At 37.0% G+C, this 17688-nt stretch overlaps 1 protein-coding gene across 26 annotated transcripts in view; it reads right to left on the bottom strand.

Moving 5' to 3' along the window:
- LOC113098631 (collagen alpha-1(XXV) chain-like) overlaps positions 1–17688 on the bottom strand; it is a 564810-nt gene that overhangs the window by 273938 nt on the left and 273184 nt on the right. For all 26 annotated transcript variants that reach the window (XR_003289116.1, XR_003289115.1, XM_026263668.1 and 23 more), the window contains one exon: positions 13304–13330. Coding sequence is in view for 24 of the 26 variants with exons in the window: in XM_026263668.1 (XP_026119453.1) it covers positions 13304–13330 (27 nt within the window). In the remaining 2 variants the exon portion in view is untranslated. The remainder of the gene's footprint in view (positions 1–13303; positions 13331–17688) is intronic.

Here is a 17688-nt window from a genome sequence, read left to right as displayed (position 1 = left end):
TTTGAATGATCTGGTAAGACTTTGTCAAAGGTTTAACAGACTCTGGGAATCGTTGTCTTTTAGAAATGAGATCGAGAGGGTGTCTGAATCGAGATCGCAATCTTTTAACGATTAATCGTGCAGCTCTACTTCACGCCTACCTAACGGTCCATAAGGGACTCGCGGACGCAGAAAGTTTGACAGAGGGTTTAAGATGCAGGCTTGCATGACCTGACGCGCAACATTTCAGAAAATGTGCGTTCACAAATGTAGCCTATTTTGATCCAAATATGGAAAGCACTTTTGAATTTAATAATATGAGGTTCTCTCTTGAGATATTTGCCACATTTCTTCAAATAAGGATTGCACACATAGTGTGTTTCCATTTATCTGAACTTCTTCAAGTGAGTTGCGGGGCAAAAAAAAAAAAAAAACGAAAATCCAGCACTTCTCCTTCAATACTGATACTGCAACTATTGACAGTTTGTACGTTTATTTGCTGGCATTTTTTGAATTTCTTTTTTTTTTCTCCCTTAAAAAACAAATTTGTCCATTCTGATGCGCAATTTTACCTTAAAGGCAATTTACCTAATGGCTGTTGATGACTATTTGAATTGAATTCTACCAAAGTGCGCGCTTGTATGTGTTCGTTAAATGCTTATGCCAGTGCTCATGTCTGAAAATAATATATGAAGAAGAAAAAAAAATCACATAAAAACATTAGGATATAGCTTATATTTCATTAGTAGCATTTTTTTTTTAAATTGATGTAACCAATAAAATTTTACAAACTGATAAAGTTTTTTTTTTTTTTTTTTTTTTTTTTAGCATGTGGTGCAGGCCGGATTAGAATTCGTGACGGGCTGCGGGTTGAGAACACTGCTTTATATCAAACATTTTTAAATCGTCCACAGCTGAGCTGAGTTTGCCAGAGGAAAAAAAATATATGAGTCATGTATAGGTTTCATTTTAACGGATCAATCACCTATTTTCGTTCGCTGCATGTTTTTTTCTTTTAAACACGCTAAAACATAAATCTGAGTTTGTGAGAGGAAATAAATAGGCTATTAGAAAATATTTTACAACAAATTCTTTAAATTTAACAAATTTATCAGAACAAAACAATAATTAAAAATATATAATTCTAGTGGATAAATATAATTGCAGTATATAATAATATAGGCTTAGTAATAAATAATAATAATAATAATAATAATAATAATTTAAAGCTAAGCATAAGGTAAGCTTGGGCTTTCTCAATCGGGAGAAATCAAACGTTTCCATATTTGTGATGTTGCCCATTTGAAGTTTAACTATTATTCATGAGGTAAATAGGCTGTGTGCAGTTTCAGTATTGATGAAAAAAAAAAAAAATCATAATTAACAATCTCAAAGTGCTCACGCCGAATGTCTGGTGAATGACTGCTGTTTCCAGTGAATATGTGCGCGAGGCACCAGCGATCAAACAGCTGAAACAATTTGGGTCACACATAAGGCATAATTCAAAAATGCTTGTAGTTTGAAAAATCAAGAATAATAACAGAGTTAATACTAATTATTGCTAAATGCTGGACCGTTCCCATTTCGCACTGCATATGGAACCTGAAGATTTTTTTTAAACCAAGAATGAATCGAAATGAAAATGAAATTAAAACATTTAGCTTTATATATATATATATAGGTCCCACTTTATATTGGGTGGCCTTAACTACTATGTACTTACATAAAAAAATAAGTACAATGTACTTATTGTGTTCATATTGTATTGTAAAACACTTTTGCTGCTATTGAGGTGGGATGGGGTAAGATTAGGGAGAGGGTTGGAGGTATGGGTAAGTTTAAGGGTGGGTTAAGGTGTAAAGTATGGGTCAACAATGTAATTATAAATGTAATTACAGAAATTAAATACAGATGTAATTACATGTAGTTTTTTTATATAAGTACAATGTAAAAACATGTATGTACACAATAAGTACATTGTACTAAATTATTAATTAAAATGTAAGTACATAGTAGTTAAGGCCACTTAATATAAAGTGGGTCCATTTATTTACTGTTTAATAAAAATAGCATGCATATGATCCTTTGTGTTAAGGTCTTCTTTTAATTTTTGTTTAGTAGACGGTAGTCTAAGACTATCTTACATTTTAAAAATTAACAAATTGTAAAAAAAAAAAAAAAAACTTTTTTTTTTAAATGTTACAATGTTATATCATAATGTTATTGTTGTTTTACTTCCTTCTTTTATCTCATTTTACAATTACATTCATTTCGCAATCCGTCCCTTTGCGCCACCTGGCGGTAGTTTCGCGAATGATTTTAACACGCAACTGAATTACAGTTACCACCGCGGCACTGCCTGTATGTATGGTCACCTACTGTATGTCTCAGCGTTACCGTCTGTGCAGAACTATTGTTCCAGCCATCAAAGAAAGATTCGCAAATAACCTGCCTGATCTATCTCAACTGCTATTTGTACCCAAAAATACACATAAATTAGACAAAATGACTGACAACATGGGCATTATTTTCTCTAATACATTAGAAACTGTTGCCCCGATCAAATTGAAAAATGTTAGAGAAAAACGTACTGGGCCATGGTATAACAGTAATACTCACTCTCTCAAGAAAGAAACTCATAGTCTTGAACGCAAATGGAGAAAAACTAACTTGGAAGTTTTTAGAATTCCATGGAAAAACAGCATGTCCAGCTATAGACAGGCTCTAAAAACTGCTAGGGCAGAGCATATCCACAAACTCATTGAAAATAACCAAAACAATCCAAGGTTTTTATGTAGCACAGTGGCTAAATTAACAAATTACCAAACGACACCTGATTCAAATATTCCACCAATGTTAAATAGTAATGACTTTATGAATTTCTTAACTGATAAAATAGTTAACATTAGAAATACAATAGCGAATGTAGATTCTACAGTGTCTAACACTTCAGTTTCATCCATCGCACCCAAAGATAAACTGCAGTGCTTTACAACCATAGGACAGGAAGAGATAAATAAACGTATCACTGTATCTAAACCAACAACATGTTTATTAGATCCTGTACCCACTAAATTACTGAAAGAGCTGTTACCTGTAGCCGAAGAACCGCTTCTCAATATCATTAACTCGTCGTTATCTTTAGGTCACGTCCCAAAACCTTCAAGCTGGCGGTTATCAAGCCTCTTATTAACCAAAACTAGATCCTAGTGTACTGGCAAATTATAGGCCTATTTCAAATCTTCCATTTATGTCTAAAATTTTAGAAAAAGTTGTGTCTGCTCAATTGAGCACCTTCCTGCATACAAATGAAGAATTTCAGTCAGGTTTTAGGCCCCACCATAGCACAGAAACTGCACTTGTTAAAATTACAAATGACCTGCTCCTTGCATCAGATCAAGGCTGCATCTCATTTTTAGTCTTACTTGATCTTAGTGCTGCGTTCGACACCATAGATCATGACATACTCATAGATCGATTACAAAACCATACAGGTATTCAAGGGCAGGCTCTAAGATGGTTTAGATCCTACCTGTCCGATCGCTACCATTTTGTTTACTTAAATGGGGAGTCATCTCATTTATCATCAGTAAAATATGGAGTGCCACAAGGATCCTTCCTAGGTCCCCTTCTATTTTCAATATACATGTTGCCCCTTGGTAATATTATTAGAAAATACGGAATTAGCTTCCACTGTTATGCTGATGATACTCAGCTATATATCTCAACGAGACCAGATTAAACTTCCCAATTATCTAAGCTAACAGAGTGTGTTAAAAATTTAAAAGATTGGATGACAAATAATTTTCTCCAATTAAATTTGGATAAGACAGAGATACTAATTATTGGACCAAAAAAACACTACACAGAATCTTGTAGATTACAATCTGCAACTAGACGGATGTACTGTTACTTCCTCTACAGTTAGAAATCTGGGTGTTATATTAGACAGCAATTTGTCTTTTGAAAATCATATTTTCAATGTTACAAAAACTGCATTCTTCTATCTTAGAAACATTGCCAAGCTACGAAACATGTTATCTGTTTCTGATGCAGAAAAGCTAGTTCATGCATTCATGACCTCTAGACTGGACTATTGTAATGCACTTCTAGGTGGTTGTCCTGCTTCTTCAATAAACAAGCTACAGGTAGTCCAAAATGGTGTTTTGAGGATAGCAATGAGTTTGGTAGTTCCTAGGATAGCAAAGTCCACTAAAGGAGGTAGAGCTTTTTCACATTTGGCTCCCAAACTCTGGAATAGCCTTCCTGATAATGTTCGGGGTTCAGACAGACTCTCTCTGTTTAAATCTAGATTAAAAACGCATCTCTTTCGCCAAGCATTCGAATAATGTATCTCTTAAATTGTGAGTGTAGTTGCATCTGATCAAATGTGCATTTTTATTCATTAGCTTGGGTTAAGCGTGCAAACATCGCTGACGGCCCCAGTTTATTATTGTTTCACTTTCACAGCACATTAAACATCACTGTCTTACTTCATCTGGACAAACTGTGCATCAATGGAAAGTTTAAAGATTCAAGCTTCGATATTTGACCAATATTTTGATAAAACATTGTTGCAGTGACAGATATTTAGTGATTTATGTCAGGAGTGCAAAATAATAAATCCGTATTATGCCACATTTTGAATAGAAATTCACAACTCACTCATATTCAGTCACGTCAAGAGCGGTTTATTTGTGTTCACATAGACTCACTGAACAGCGTCAATAAGGATTTACAGACCAAAGATGCATATCTGCGGAGATATATGGATATATTTACTGATGTTTACTTCATATTTCTTCAGACAGAATCGTCATTTCTATTCATTTTCCACGGATTTACGCGATCAGATGATAAACAGCCTCTCCCAGCGATCTATGTGTGCGTGCAGTAGTCACAGCTCGTGCGGTGTGTGACTCAGACTCTGATTGGGTCTTTCAAACATCAATCTTAGAGTTTCATATCTGGACACCGCCCCATCGTGTCACATGCTTCCTGCACACTTCCTGGTAGTTATCTGGCCAAAACAACACTGAAACACCTCTGTACACACAAAATATCCGAATAATAAACCTGCGATTACGATAGTAAAGCTTGGTATGAGAATTTCTTGAGATCTGGGGCGTTTTTATAAAAAAAAATCGAAAATGTACATCGGAAATGCTAACTTGTGCAGCGATGAAAACAGTAAACGACCAAATTCCACCCCTGATCGCTAAAGGAAGTTATTATAAACACTCGATCGGGGTTTAAAGTGAGTTTTGAGTAAAAGTGTACTAATAATTTCATAAATTGTCAGATGTAGCTTGATGCTAACGTTAGCACCAATGCTACTAATAGCAGGTGCTTTTCTTCTTCATAATGCATTTTTGTCTCAATAATTCACGTAAGGTCGTAAGAAAATGTTTTGTTGTATTTTTATAGTAAGACTTTTGATAAATAAGGGCTAAATGCAAAGAGAGACTGAAGTGAGATCGCTGCTTTGTTGCTTTGTAAAGCCTGAAAAACCACAATCAAGGCTAATAAAGGTGGAATAAAAACAAAAGAATAATGATAAAAGAATAATGCGGATAATGTGTCATACTTGGCGGAGGTGTGAAAGAACCGTTTGGTGAGAACAATACAATCATGATTCGGGCAGTTTTCAACAGTGAAACATACACAAAGAGCACAGGAAAGTTTACATGTGAGATCTTACAGAGATGACAAGGGCCATAAATCAATCTGATTAGCCTTCTCTAAAAACACACATGACATGGCCTTAGAAAATATTTCATAAAATTCACAGTTTTACAGATTCGATTATGAAATTTTTTATGAAGTCTTGGAAGACTTGTGGCCTTAGCTACACTGTGTTTTCAAACTCATTTCCTACATCAACATTTTTTTAAATACATTTAAAACATATGTTTTTAATATTTTTATTTTTGTTTTTATGTTTGAGCTTATATATCTCTATTATCATAACAGTCTGAGTGATTCTGATTCCTGAACAGTAAACTTTAAAGTGTCAGCTTTGTGAACAAAGGTTGATTATGTATCTAGTCAGAAAGAATCATGAGCAGAAACCTTTTTATTTTGGGTATGTAATTTCGGTCTCCATGCCAAAAAAGGGGGGTTACTAGTAAGGGGTTAAACTAATTTTAGTTTGTTTGGATCAGCAGCTATGCTAATGATGTCTCTATTTTGTTTCTATGTTTTGGATTTACACAAGCTCCAGTCTGGATCCAGAACACCTGAGAAGAGATGATGCTGACCCTCAGAGGACCTCAGATGATGCTAGCTAACCCTGAATCAACAAACAGAACTAACAAATATTGCTACAAGTGTGACTGCATCATATAATAATTATTAATTAATAATATTAATAATGTTCATCGTTTCCTCAGTTGGAAAAGGGTGGATTGCCCACTTCAGGTTGGTGGAGAGTTCCTGCCTCAAGTGGAGGAGTTCAGGTATCTTGGGGTCTTGTTCACGAGTGAGGGAAGGATTGGGAATGTGAGATTGGGAATGTGAGATTGACAGACGGATCGGTGCAGCTTCTGCAGTAATGCGGTCGCTGTACCGGTCTGTCGTGGTGAAGAAGGAGCTGAGCTGTAAGGCAAAGCTCTCGATTTACCAATCTACGTTCCTACTCTCACCTATGGTCATGAGCTGTGGGTCATGACCGAAAGGACAAGATCCCAGATACAGGCGGCCGAAATTAGCTTTCTCTGTCGGGTGGCTGGGCGCTCCCTTAGAGATGGGGTGAGAAGCTCGGTCACTCGGGAGGAGCTCAGAGTAGAGCTGTTGCTCCTCCACATCGAGAGGAGCCAGCTGAGGTGGCTCGGGCATCTATTTCGGATGCCTACTGGACGCCTTCCCAGGGAGGTGTTCCAGACACGTCTCACCGGGAGGAGGCCCTGGGGAAGACCTAGGACACGCTGGAGGGACTATGTATCAAGGCAAACGTGCACAAACTGACAGTCACCACCATAAGCTACTACTAAATATTGTAGAAACATAATTTTCTGTAAAGTTGCTTTGTAACGATTCGTATTGTAAACAGTGCTATACAAATAAACTTGAATTGAATTGAATTGAAAGATGTAGCTATTCCCTCTTTGTCTGGACAAGGCATTGTTTATGGACCACAACCGGTAAGTGTATTTTATTATTTAAGTTGGTGTGTTTAACAGTTTCTGTAACTTATTACATAAAGGGCAACGCCGTTTAGCTTTGTTAACTAGATTTTAGGGCTGTGCAAAAAAACAAATGCGATTTTCATGCGCATCTTGCCAGTAAAAACGCTCCTGTGATTATAAGTATATCTCCAGCACATGCTCCTGCCCACTTGCTTTTCAAAACTAGTCCAATCGCGTTTCCAGGAGGGCAACCTGCGCTCAGCTGCTGTCGAATCACAACACAGGAACTGCTGGCACAATCAGAACTCATTACATATTTCTGAAGGAGGGACTTCATAGAACAAGGAAGTTATCAGTCCGTTTTTATGACAGTGAAAACATTGATATACAGATACATGAATTGTGTAATATACTGTTTTTTTTACATGCGAAACATGAACACGTTACATTGCACACTGTAAACACAATTAAAGCTTCAAAAAAAGCGCGTAAAACTGGACCTTTAATTGATTACCTAGCTTGTAGCTTATAAATTATCACTAGCATGTATTAACCTGTGACCAGAGAATAATACAAATATCCAAATTGTTAAATAATACTGATGTTAACTTTTGCTAGATGAACGGTTGATAAAGTGTAAACTATCAAATTTGGGATCAGTTGAATCAGGTTGATTTGAATCTTCAGATTCAATTCCCTCTCAAAAGAGTTAATTTTCTTACAAAATATATTATACAATGTAATAATATTTCATATTTTCACATTAAGGTGGAAAAAATAAATATATAATTTGTCCAACTGTGTGTTCAAAATAAATGAAAAGTGATTGTTTTTTTTTTTTTCTGTTGTACCAAAATTGTATCAAACTGTGACCCTTGATCCAAGGTAGGTACCAAACCATGAAATCAGTGTACCATTCCACCTCTAGTCTAAATATTGCAGGATGTAATGCAGTCCGATGTTGACTGTATCATCCACAGACCTGTTTGCTTTGTAGGCAAACTGCAGGGGGTTCAGTAAGGGTCCAGTGATGTCCTTCAGATAAGCCAAAACCAGTCTTTCAAATGATTTCATGGCCATAGATGTTAGAGCCACAGGTCTGTAGTCATTTAATCCAGTAATTTTGGGTTTCTTTGAGACGGGATGATGGTGAAGCGTTTGAAGTATGAGGGGACTTGGCACAGTTCCAGTGATCTGTTGAAGATCTGTGTAAAGATGGGGGCCAGCTGGTCAGCACAGATTTTCAGACAGGCTGGTGTCACACCATCTGTGCCTGGTGCCTTTCTTCTCTTGTTCTTTCTGAAGACCTGGCACACTTCATCTTCACTGATCTGGAGTGCTGGAGGGGGGAGAGAGGGGTTGGAGGGGGTGTGAATGGTGTATTTTTAAACCTGCTATAAAACTTGTTCAAATCGTCTGCCAGTTGTTGCTTCTCCACAGTGCTGGGGGATGGTGTCTTGTTATTGTTGATGTCTTTCAGACCTGTCCACATTGAAGCAGGATCACTGGAAATAATTGGTTCTTTAGCTCACCAGTATAAATCCTCTTTGACACTCTGATCTCCTTTTCCTGTGTGTATTTGGCCTGTTTATACTATAATCTGTCCACATTCCTGCTCCCAGTGGGTCGGAGCGATATGCATCCTTTATTTTGGTATAATTCATCCAGTATAATACTGTCTCTGGTGGGTCATGTAACATGCTGTCTGTATTTTGGCAGTTCACAGAAAAGATTTGCTTCATTACTATCATAGTACTGAGACTGCGCTCCTTAGAGTTACAAATGACCTGCTCTTATCATCTGATCGTGGTTGTATCTCTCTATTAGTTCTATTGGATCTTAATACTGCGTTTGACACAATTGACAACAACATTCTCTTGCATAGACGAACACTTTTTTGGCATAAATGGAAGTGCATTAGCATGGTTTAAATCGTACTTATAGACCGCCATCAGTTCATAGCAGTGAATGAAGAGGTATCATATAGATCACAAGTGCAGTATGGAGTACCTCAGTATGGGCCGCTACTCTTCACGCTTTTATATGTTACCCTTGGGAGATATCATCAGGAAACATGGTGTTAGCTTTCACTGTTATGCTGATGATTTTCAGCTCTATATTACTTCGCAGCCCGGTGAAAAACATACATTTTAAAAATTAATGGAATGCATAGTTGATATAAAAAAACCGGATGACGAGTAATTTCTTACTGCTAAATTCTGAAAAAAAAAGAGGTGTTAATTATAGGACCTAAAAACTCAGTTAGGAACCTAGGTGTGCTATTTGATAGCAATCTTTCCTTAGAAAGCCACGTTCCTAGCATTTGTAAAACTGCATTTTTCCATCTCAAAAATATATCTAAATTATGGCCTATGCTCTCAATGTCAAATGCAGAAATGTTAATCCATGCATTTATGATCTTAAGGTTAGATTATTGTAAGGCTTTATTGGGTGGTTGTTCTGCACCCTTAGTAAACAAACTACAGCTAGTCCAAAAATGCAGCAGCAAGAGCTCATACTCTCAGCAAGAGTATGATCATATTACCCCGCTCCTGTCAACACTGCACTGCATCTTCTGCACAATCTGACTTTGCTGCAGCCTGGAATTGAACTGCTGGTTTCGTCTGGTCAGAGGAGAACTGGCCCCCCCAACTGAGCCTGGTTTCTCCCAAGGTTTTTTCTCTCCATTCTGTCACCGATGGCGTTTCGGTTCCTTGCCGCTGTCGCCTCTGGCTTGCTTAGTTGGGGTCACTTCATCTACAGCAATATTGTTGACTAGATTGCAAATAAATGCACAGACACTATTTAAACTGAACAGAGATGGCATCACTGAATTCAATGATGAACTGCCTTTAACTGTCATTTTGCATTATTGACACCGTTTTGCTAATGAATTTTGTTCAGTTGCTTTGACGCAATGTATTTTGTTTAAAGCGCTATATAAATAAAGGTGACTTGACTTGACCATACAACCAACCAGAACAGCCCTCCAACACACAGCAGATGAATGGCTTTGTGGAGTACAACAGCTTTCATACAAACACTCAGCTCCGAAGCAAAAAACTGATGCGTGGATGCATCCTGTCGCCTTATATGTATGTATGTATGGGGAGTGGCTCAGCATGCAAAATCCACTAGACAGTTTTCATTGGCATTTTCTCTTAATTGATGATTGCAAGTTGACCCCTAATGTCTTCATGACATAACTCATTGTGATCCACAGTTGGGAAACCTAGGGTATGTCTTTACTCCAAAATGCAATGTACATTACAAAATGACAAATGCAAATCCATGATTGGGTGCCTGGATTCCAGTTGTTTTTCTGAATTGCAGTGATCCAATTTCTTCCATTTTCTGTAGCATTCAGCAGTCTGTAAAACTATTGCTCCACTTTCTTGTTTTACCTATTTGTTCAGTCAATCACAGAGCAGGGGGGTATTCCAGAAAGCAGGTTATGTGACATACCCGGTTTAAGAGTAAGCAAGCAGATAACCTCAACTTTTGGTTCCAAAAACAGAGATAACTTTCAGGGTATGTTAGTAGTCATAGCAACTCACTCTCTAAACTTAACCTGCTCCGGAGCAGGTTATGTTCCAGGGTTAGTTCACTACAGCGAGCCTTCAATGTGGTGACAGATTATTATATAATATTACAATATGTAATATAGCCTATTATATATATATATATATATATATATATATATATATATATATATATATATATATATATATATATATATATATATATATATATATGATATGTTAATGAGGAGGCGCTAATATAAGTAATAAATAAGGTAATATATTATTCTAATATGATGATTTATTTTATTGGCATGTATAAGAGTTATCTATAAATTATGTATTAAGAGGTATGCATAAATTATAAAACAATATGACAAGGTAATGTTTAACTTATATATATTTATATATTTTATTTATTACATGTTATATCTCACACATGGAGTGGTATTTTCTATAATGTCTGAATTCTAAATCAAAATACATATCTGATATGACTTAATGTATTATTAGCATAAAACAAATAATACAATTTACATTTTCAAGGATTGGAAAAAAAAATAAATGATTGCACAGCCATCAGTAAGGTGGCGATATGCACTAAGCAGGTAAACAATTAATGATCAAAAGAAGAAGAAAGAAACAGCTTGGCCCGCTTTTTCTTAGCGTCTGTTTCTATAGTGACTCGTCGATTCGTTGCTCTGTTGAGAATGTCTTGAGTCTTATCCAGGAACATACTCTGAGTTGAATGAACTTACTCCCGGACGTGTTTTTGGAACCACATACCTCGAGTAAGCAAGGTTTGGGGTTAATCAACCGAGAGTTCAGGGTTTAGTTCACGGTAAGTTAACCCTGCTTTCTGGAATACACCCCAGATCTTTCACATTTACAATGTTTTTTCACAACATTCAAGCTGAACATTGTTTTAGTGAGTGACTCCTGTCTACTATGACATCATATTCATACCCTCCATATAACAGACTTTTGAGAAATAATTCAAATACCACTGAACTTATAGTAATGTAAATAATTACCCAAATATATCCTTATTGCACTGATACCATAGATCATTCAATACAATGATATCACATATCAGAAAAATGCACCAAATAACAGAGAGAGAAGTACAGTAAGGAGAGGGAAAGGCACTTGTTCTGTGTTAGAGAGAAGCTGTGTTTCAACCAGCTAAAGAGCAATCATTGAGACTTAGTGGGGCGGGGCCGTTCGTCCATGAGGGGTGAAGGAATCTGGCGCCGAGGACGCTCGAGGTGGTGGGCTGGAGTGAGTTGCCGGGGGAGGAGCAGGGAATGGGGGAGTAGAGCGCAGTCTCGTGGGGACCCCCCGGTCTGCGAGGGGTGATGGGGGTATGTGACGAGTGAGGCGAGAGCCGTGGGAACGAAGCGAGACCAGTGGAGTGATTTGGAAATGTGCGACACCTGTGCCACTCAACGGTCTCGAGTCCCACGGAGGAGATCGGAAGGATACAAAAGAGGATCGACGATAGTGAAGGATGAGAGAGGACCAGGCCTGGGCTTTTTATTGTGTTTTGGTTTTGTTTGTGCGTGGCAGTCGTCCGTGAGGGTCTGTCGCACTGTTTAGTGTTTATTTTGTTATTAAAGTTTTCATTTAAATGTCCGCTGGTTCCCACCTCCTCCTTCCCGGGATTGTGAAGTTTTTATATTGTTACAGAGATATTTAAGTGGTTTATTTCATAATCTGCCAAATGTAGCTAAATGCATTGTTCATCATCCTGTGAATTAATATAGTTGTCAAGCAATTGAGTAGAAATATTTACATTCTTTAAAAAATCTCTTAGTGTAGCAAACACTCATGTCACTGTAATGTCATGGCGCTTTTCCAATACGTTGGACGACTCGACACGGCTCAGTATGGTATGACACAGCTTGGTTCGGCATGGTTTGCATTTCCACTGCAGTTTAGTATTGCTTAAGAGTGGGCAGGATTATTCACATTATTATAATTGTGCACCCTCTACTGCCATGACTCCTAAAATAAACGTTTTCATTCTGCTTCGCCCCTTCAAGCTCTCACTGGATCCACTCTGCTGACGACAAGAGGAACGTCTGTGCAGACAACAAAACTTTTTGGTTGTTAAAAAAGGTGCGCTCATTCAAAACAGTTGAGTTCCATCCTTCGCTGGCTGTGCTGATTTAAATCTAGCAGTTCTTTTGTGTTTGCTGTTGCAAGTTCAGTGATGCAGAGAGGGATGATTCTCTCTGGCCAATCTGTGATCAGCAGAGTTTACACCTCACGTTTTGGTAACGGTACGGTTCACCTGGAACCTCAATCAAGGTGGTACAAAAAAAATTACCAGGTACCAGAGACTGCACCCAGTGGAAAATCCCCTAAAAGTGAGCCATTTAGTGACGTATTATGCAGTGGAAAAGCCCCATTAAAGTATGTTAGGACCTTGATTCTACTACAAAACCTTCAGCTTTATTGAACTGCAAGAATTGAAGGCAGACTGCTGCTACTGATCATTTAAATTTTAGCTGTTTATAGTTCAGCCTTTCCAAGCCTTTTTTACACGCACCATTAAGAAACCCATGCATATTAAACATGCAAGCCCATATATTGAGAGATATAACACATTCATTCACTCATCGGAATAGGACATGCAAGAAAAAACTAAAACAAACAAACAAAAAGACAAACCCTTGGTCCCTGGTCTCCTTGATCCCCCTATAAGAGATAGAGAGAGAAAAAATAATAGAATAAGAAAATTCAAATTATTGTACACAAATTCAAGCAATAAAAGGAGTAATTTAAAATACACTTGCTATATCCACATTGGATTAAAATGAATTGCAGTTGAAAGTAAAATTGTGTATGATAAAAATGGTCAATTGTCGCACTTAACCCCAGAGAACTAGTTAATTATAGACCAATCTCGACTCTCCCTTCTCTGTCCAAGATACTAGAAAAGGTAGTATCCTCACAGTTATATTCCTTCTTAGAGAAAAAAAATCTATCTGTGAGGATTTCCAGTCAGGATTTATACCGTATCATAGTAGTGATACTTCTCACCTTAGAGTTACAAATGACCTGCTCTTATCATCTGATTGTGGTTGTATCTCTCTATTAGTGCTATTGTATCTTAGTGCTGCATTCGACAGTATTGACCACAACATTCTTTTGCATAGACTAGAACACTTTGTTGGCATTAATAGAAGTGCATTAGCATGGTTTAAATCATACTTATATGACCACCATCAATTCGTGGCAGTGAATGAAGAGGTATCATATCGATCACAAGTGCAGTATGGAGTACCTCAAGGCTTAGTACTAGGGCCCTAACTCTTCACGCTTTACATGTTGCCCTTGGGAGATATCATCAGGAAACACTGTGTTAGCTTTCACTGTTAGTCTGATGATACTTAGCTCTATATTTCTTCACAGCCGGGCGAAACATACCAATTTGAAAAACTAACGGAATACATAGTTGATCTAAAAAACTGGATGATGATTAATTTCTTACTGCTAAATTCTGAAAAAAACAGAGCTGTTAATTATAGGACCTAACAACTCAGCATGTAATAACTTAGAATGCTGTCTAAGACTTGATGGCTGCTCTGTCAATTCTTTGTAATCAGTTAGGAACCTATGTGTGCTTTTCGACAGCAATCTTTCCTTAGAAAGCCACGTTTCTAGCATTTGTAAAACTGCATTTTTCCATCTCAAAAATATATCTAAATTATTGACCTATGCTCTCAATGTCAAATGCAGAAATGTTAATCCATGCATTTATGACCTCAAGGTTAGATTATCGTAATTATTTATTGGGTGGTTGTTCTGCACACTAAATAAACAAACTCCAGTTAGTCCAAATGCAGCAGCTAGAGTTCTTACTAGAACCAGGAAGTATGACAATATTATCCTGGTCCAGTCAACACTGCACTGACTCCCTATCAAACATCTTATAGATTTTAAAATATTGCTTATTAATTACAAAGCCCTGAATGGTTCAGCACTTCAGTATTTGAACAAGCTCTTGTTACATTTTAATCTTCCACGTCTATTGCGTTCTCAAAACAATTAAAAAATACCTAGAATATCAAAATCAACTGCAGGCGGCAGATCCTTTTCCTATTTAGTGCCTATACTCTGGAATAACCTACCTAACATTGTTCGTGAGGCAGACACACTCTTGCAGTTTAAATCTAGATTAAAGACCCACCTATTTAACCTGGTTTACACATAACACACTTATACGCTTCTAATATCCAAATTAGTTAAAGGATTTTTAGGCTGCATTAATTAGGTAAACCGGAACTGGGAACACTTCCTATAAACACCCAATGTACTTGCTACATCATTAGAAGAATGGCATTTATGCTAATATTAGTCTGTTTCTCTCTTAATCCGAGGTCACCGTAGCAACCAGATCCAGTCTGTATCCAGATCAGAGTGACACTGCAGTCACCCAGATCAAGTACTTATCCAGCCCAGATAGTGGATCAGCACCTAGTAAAGACCCCTATAGCCCTGAAAGACAGCAGAGATCAGGACAGCTAGAGCCCCAGATACAGATCCCCTGTAAAGACCTTGTCTCAGACGACCACTGGGAGGGACAAGACCACAGGAAACAGGTTATTGTCCAGCACAATCTGACTTTGCTGCAGCCTGGAATTGAGCTGCTGGTTGTCTTCTGGTCAGAGGAGTAATGGCCCTCGACTGAGCCTGGTTTCTTCCAAGGTTTTTTCTCCATTCTGTCACCGATGGAGTTTTGGTTCCTTACAGCGGTTGCCTATGGCTTGCTTAGTTGGGGACACTTAATTTACAGTTATATCATTGACTTGATTGCAAATTATTCCACGGATACTATTTAAACTGAACTGAGATGATAACATCACTGAATTCAATGATGAACTGCCTTTAACTGTCATTTTACATTATTTACACACTGTTTTCCTAATTAATGTTGTTCAGTTGCTTTGAAACAATCTTTTTTTGTTTAAAGCGCTATATAAATAAAGGTGGCTTGACATGACACTGAAAACAATGTTTATAATCTCAACAGAAAACAACTGTGAATGTTAGATTGTTACAATGCCTTACCATAAAAATTTAACAACAAAACATTATATAACATTTATCAGGACAAATTAGAAAAAAATATATACTAATTTAACAGTGAAATAATATTCATATAAGTTCTGTAGTGACATTTCATTTTAATAATTTCTATAATAACATTTATTTTTGTTTATATAATTGACATTACATAACAGCATTACCACGTAATGCTGTGCCCCTGGAGTTTAGCCCACGGAAAAATGGGGGTGGAATGTTAAAAATATATGAATGAACAATATATTATATATTTTATATATATATATATATATATATATATATATATATATATATATATATATATATATATATATATATATATATATATATATATTTTTTTTTTTTTTTTTTTTTAAATTAGTATATTAATTAAAATTCACTGAAAAAAGTAGCCTAAGCCTACAATGATAAGAAGCAACAGTTAAATATGAGTTAAGTTGAATCAACTTTGAAAGTCGTTTCAGCCGACTTTAAAATAATTGGATTCCATGATTTTTTAATTATATTATAACCTATAACATGTCAAAGTCAAAATCACCTATATTTATATAGTGCTTTAAACAAAGTACATTGCGTCAAAGCAACTGAACAACATTAATTAGGAAAACAGTGTGTCAATAATGCAAAATGATAGTTAAAGGCAGTTCATCATTGAATTCGGTGATGTCATCTCTGTTCAGTTAAATAGTGTCTGTGCATTTATTTGCAATCAAGTCAACGATATCACTGTAGATGAAGTGACCCCAACTAAGCAAGCCAGAGGCGACAGCGGCAAGGAACCGAAACTCCATCGGTCACAGAATGGAGAAAAAAAACCTTGGGAGAAACCAGACTCAGTTGGGGGGCCAGTTCTCCTCTGACCAGACAAAAGCAGTAGTTCAATTCCAGGCTGCAGCAAAGTCAGATTGTGCAGAAGAGTCATCTGTTTCCTGTGGTCTTGTCCAGATGCTCCTCTGAGACAAGGTTTTTACAGGAGATCTGTATCTGGGGCTTTAGTTGTCCTGGTCTCCGCTGTCTTTCAGGGCTGTAGAGATCCTTTCTAGGTGCTGATCCACCATCTGACTGCAGTGACCCTCTGATCTGGATACAGAATGGATCTGGTGGCTACGATGACCTCGGAATAAGAGAGAAACAGACAAATATTAGCGTAAATGCCATTCTTCTAATGATATAGCAAGTACATAGGGTGTTATGGGAAGTGTTTCCGGTTCCGGTTTACCTAATTAATGCAGCCTAAAAATCATTTAACGGATTCGGATATTAAAAGAATATTAGTATGTTATGTGTAAGCCAGGTTAAAGAGATGGGTCTTTAATCTAGATTTAAACTGCAAGAGTATGTCTGCCTCCCGAACAATGTTAGGTAGGTTATTCCAGAGTTTAGGCGCCAAATAGGAAAAGGATCTGCCGCCCGCAGTTGATTTTGATATTCTAGGTATTATCAAATTGCCTGAGTTTTGAGAACGTATCGGACGTAGAGGATTATAATGTAAAAGGAGCTCATTCAAATACTGAGGTGCTAAACCATTCAGGGCTTTATAAGTAATAAGCAATATTTTAAAATCTATATGATGTTTGATAGGGAGCCAGTGCAGCGTTGACAGGACCAGGCTAATATGGTCATAATTCCTGGTTTAATAAGAACTCTTGCTGCTGCATTTTGGACTAGCTGTAGTTTGTTTATTTAGTGTGCAGAACAACCATCCAATAAAGCATTACAATAATCTAACCTTGAGGTCATGAATGCATGGATTAACATTTCTGCATTTGACATTGAGAGCATAGGCCGTAATTTATATATATTTTTGAGATGGAAAAAATGCAGTTTTACAAAAGCTAGAAACGTGGCTTTCTAAGGAAAGATTGCGATCAAATAGCACACCTAGGTTCCAAACTGATGACGAAGAATTGACAGAGCAACCATCAAGTCTTAGGGAGTGTTCTAGGTTATTACAAGTGGAGTTTTTA

Source organism: Carassius auratus, unplaced genomic scaffold (assembly GCF_003368295.1).
Source record: "Carassius auratus strain Wakin unplaced genomic scaffold, ASM336829v1 scaf_tig00216597, whole genome shotgun sequence".
Lineage (NCBI taxonomy): Eukaryota > Metazoa > Chordata > Actinopteri > Cypriniformes > Cyprinidae > Carassius > Carassius auratus.
This window is presented reverse-complemented; position numbering and strand designations above follow the sequence as displayed.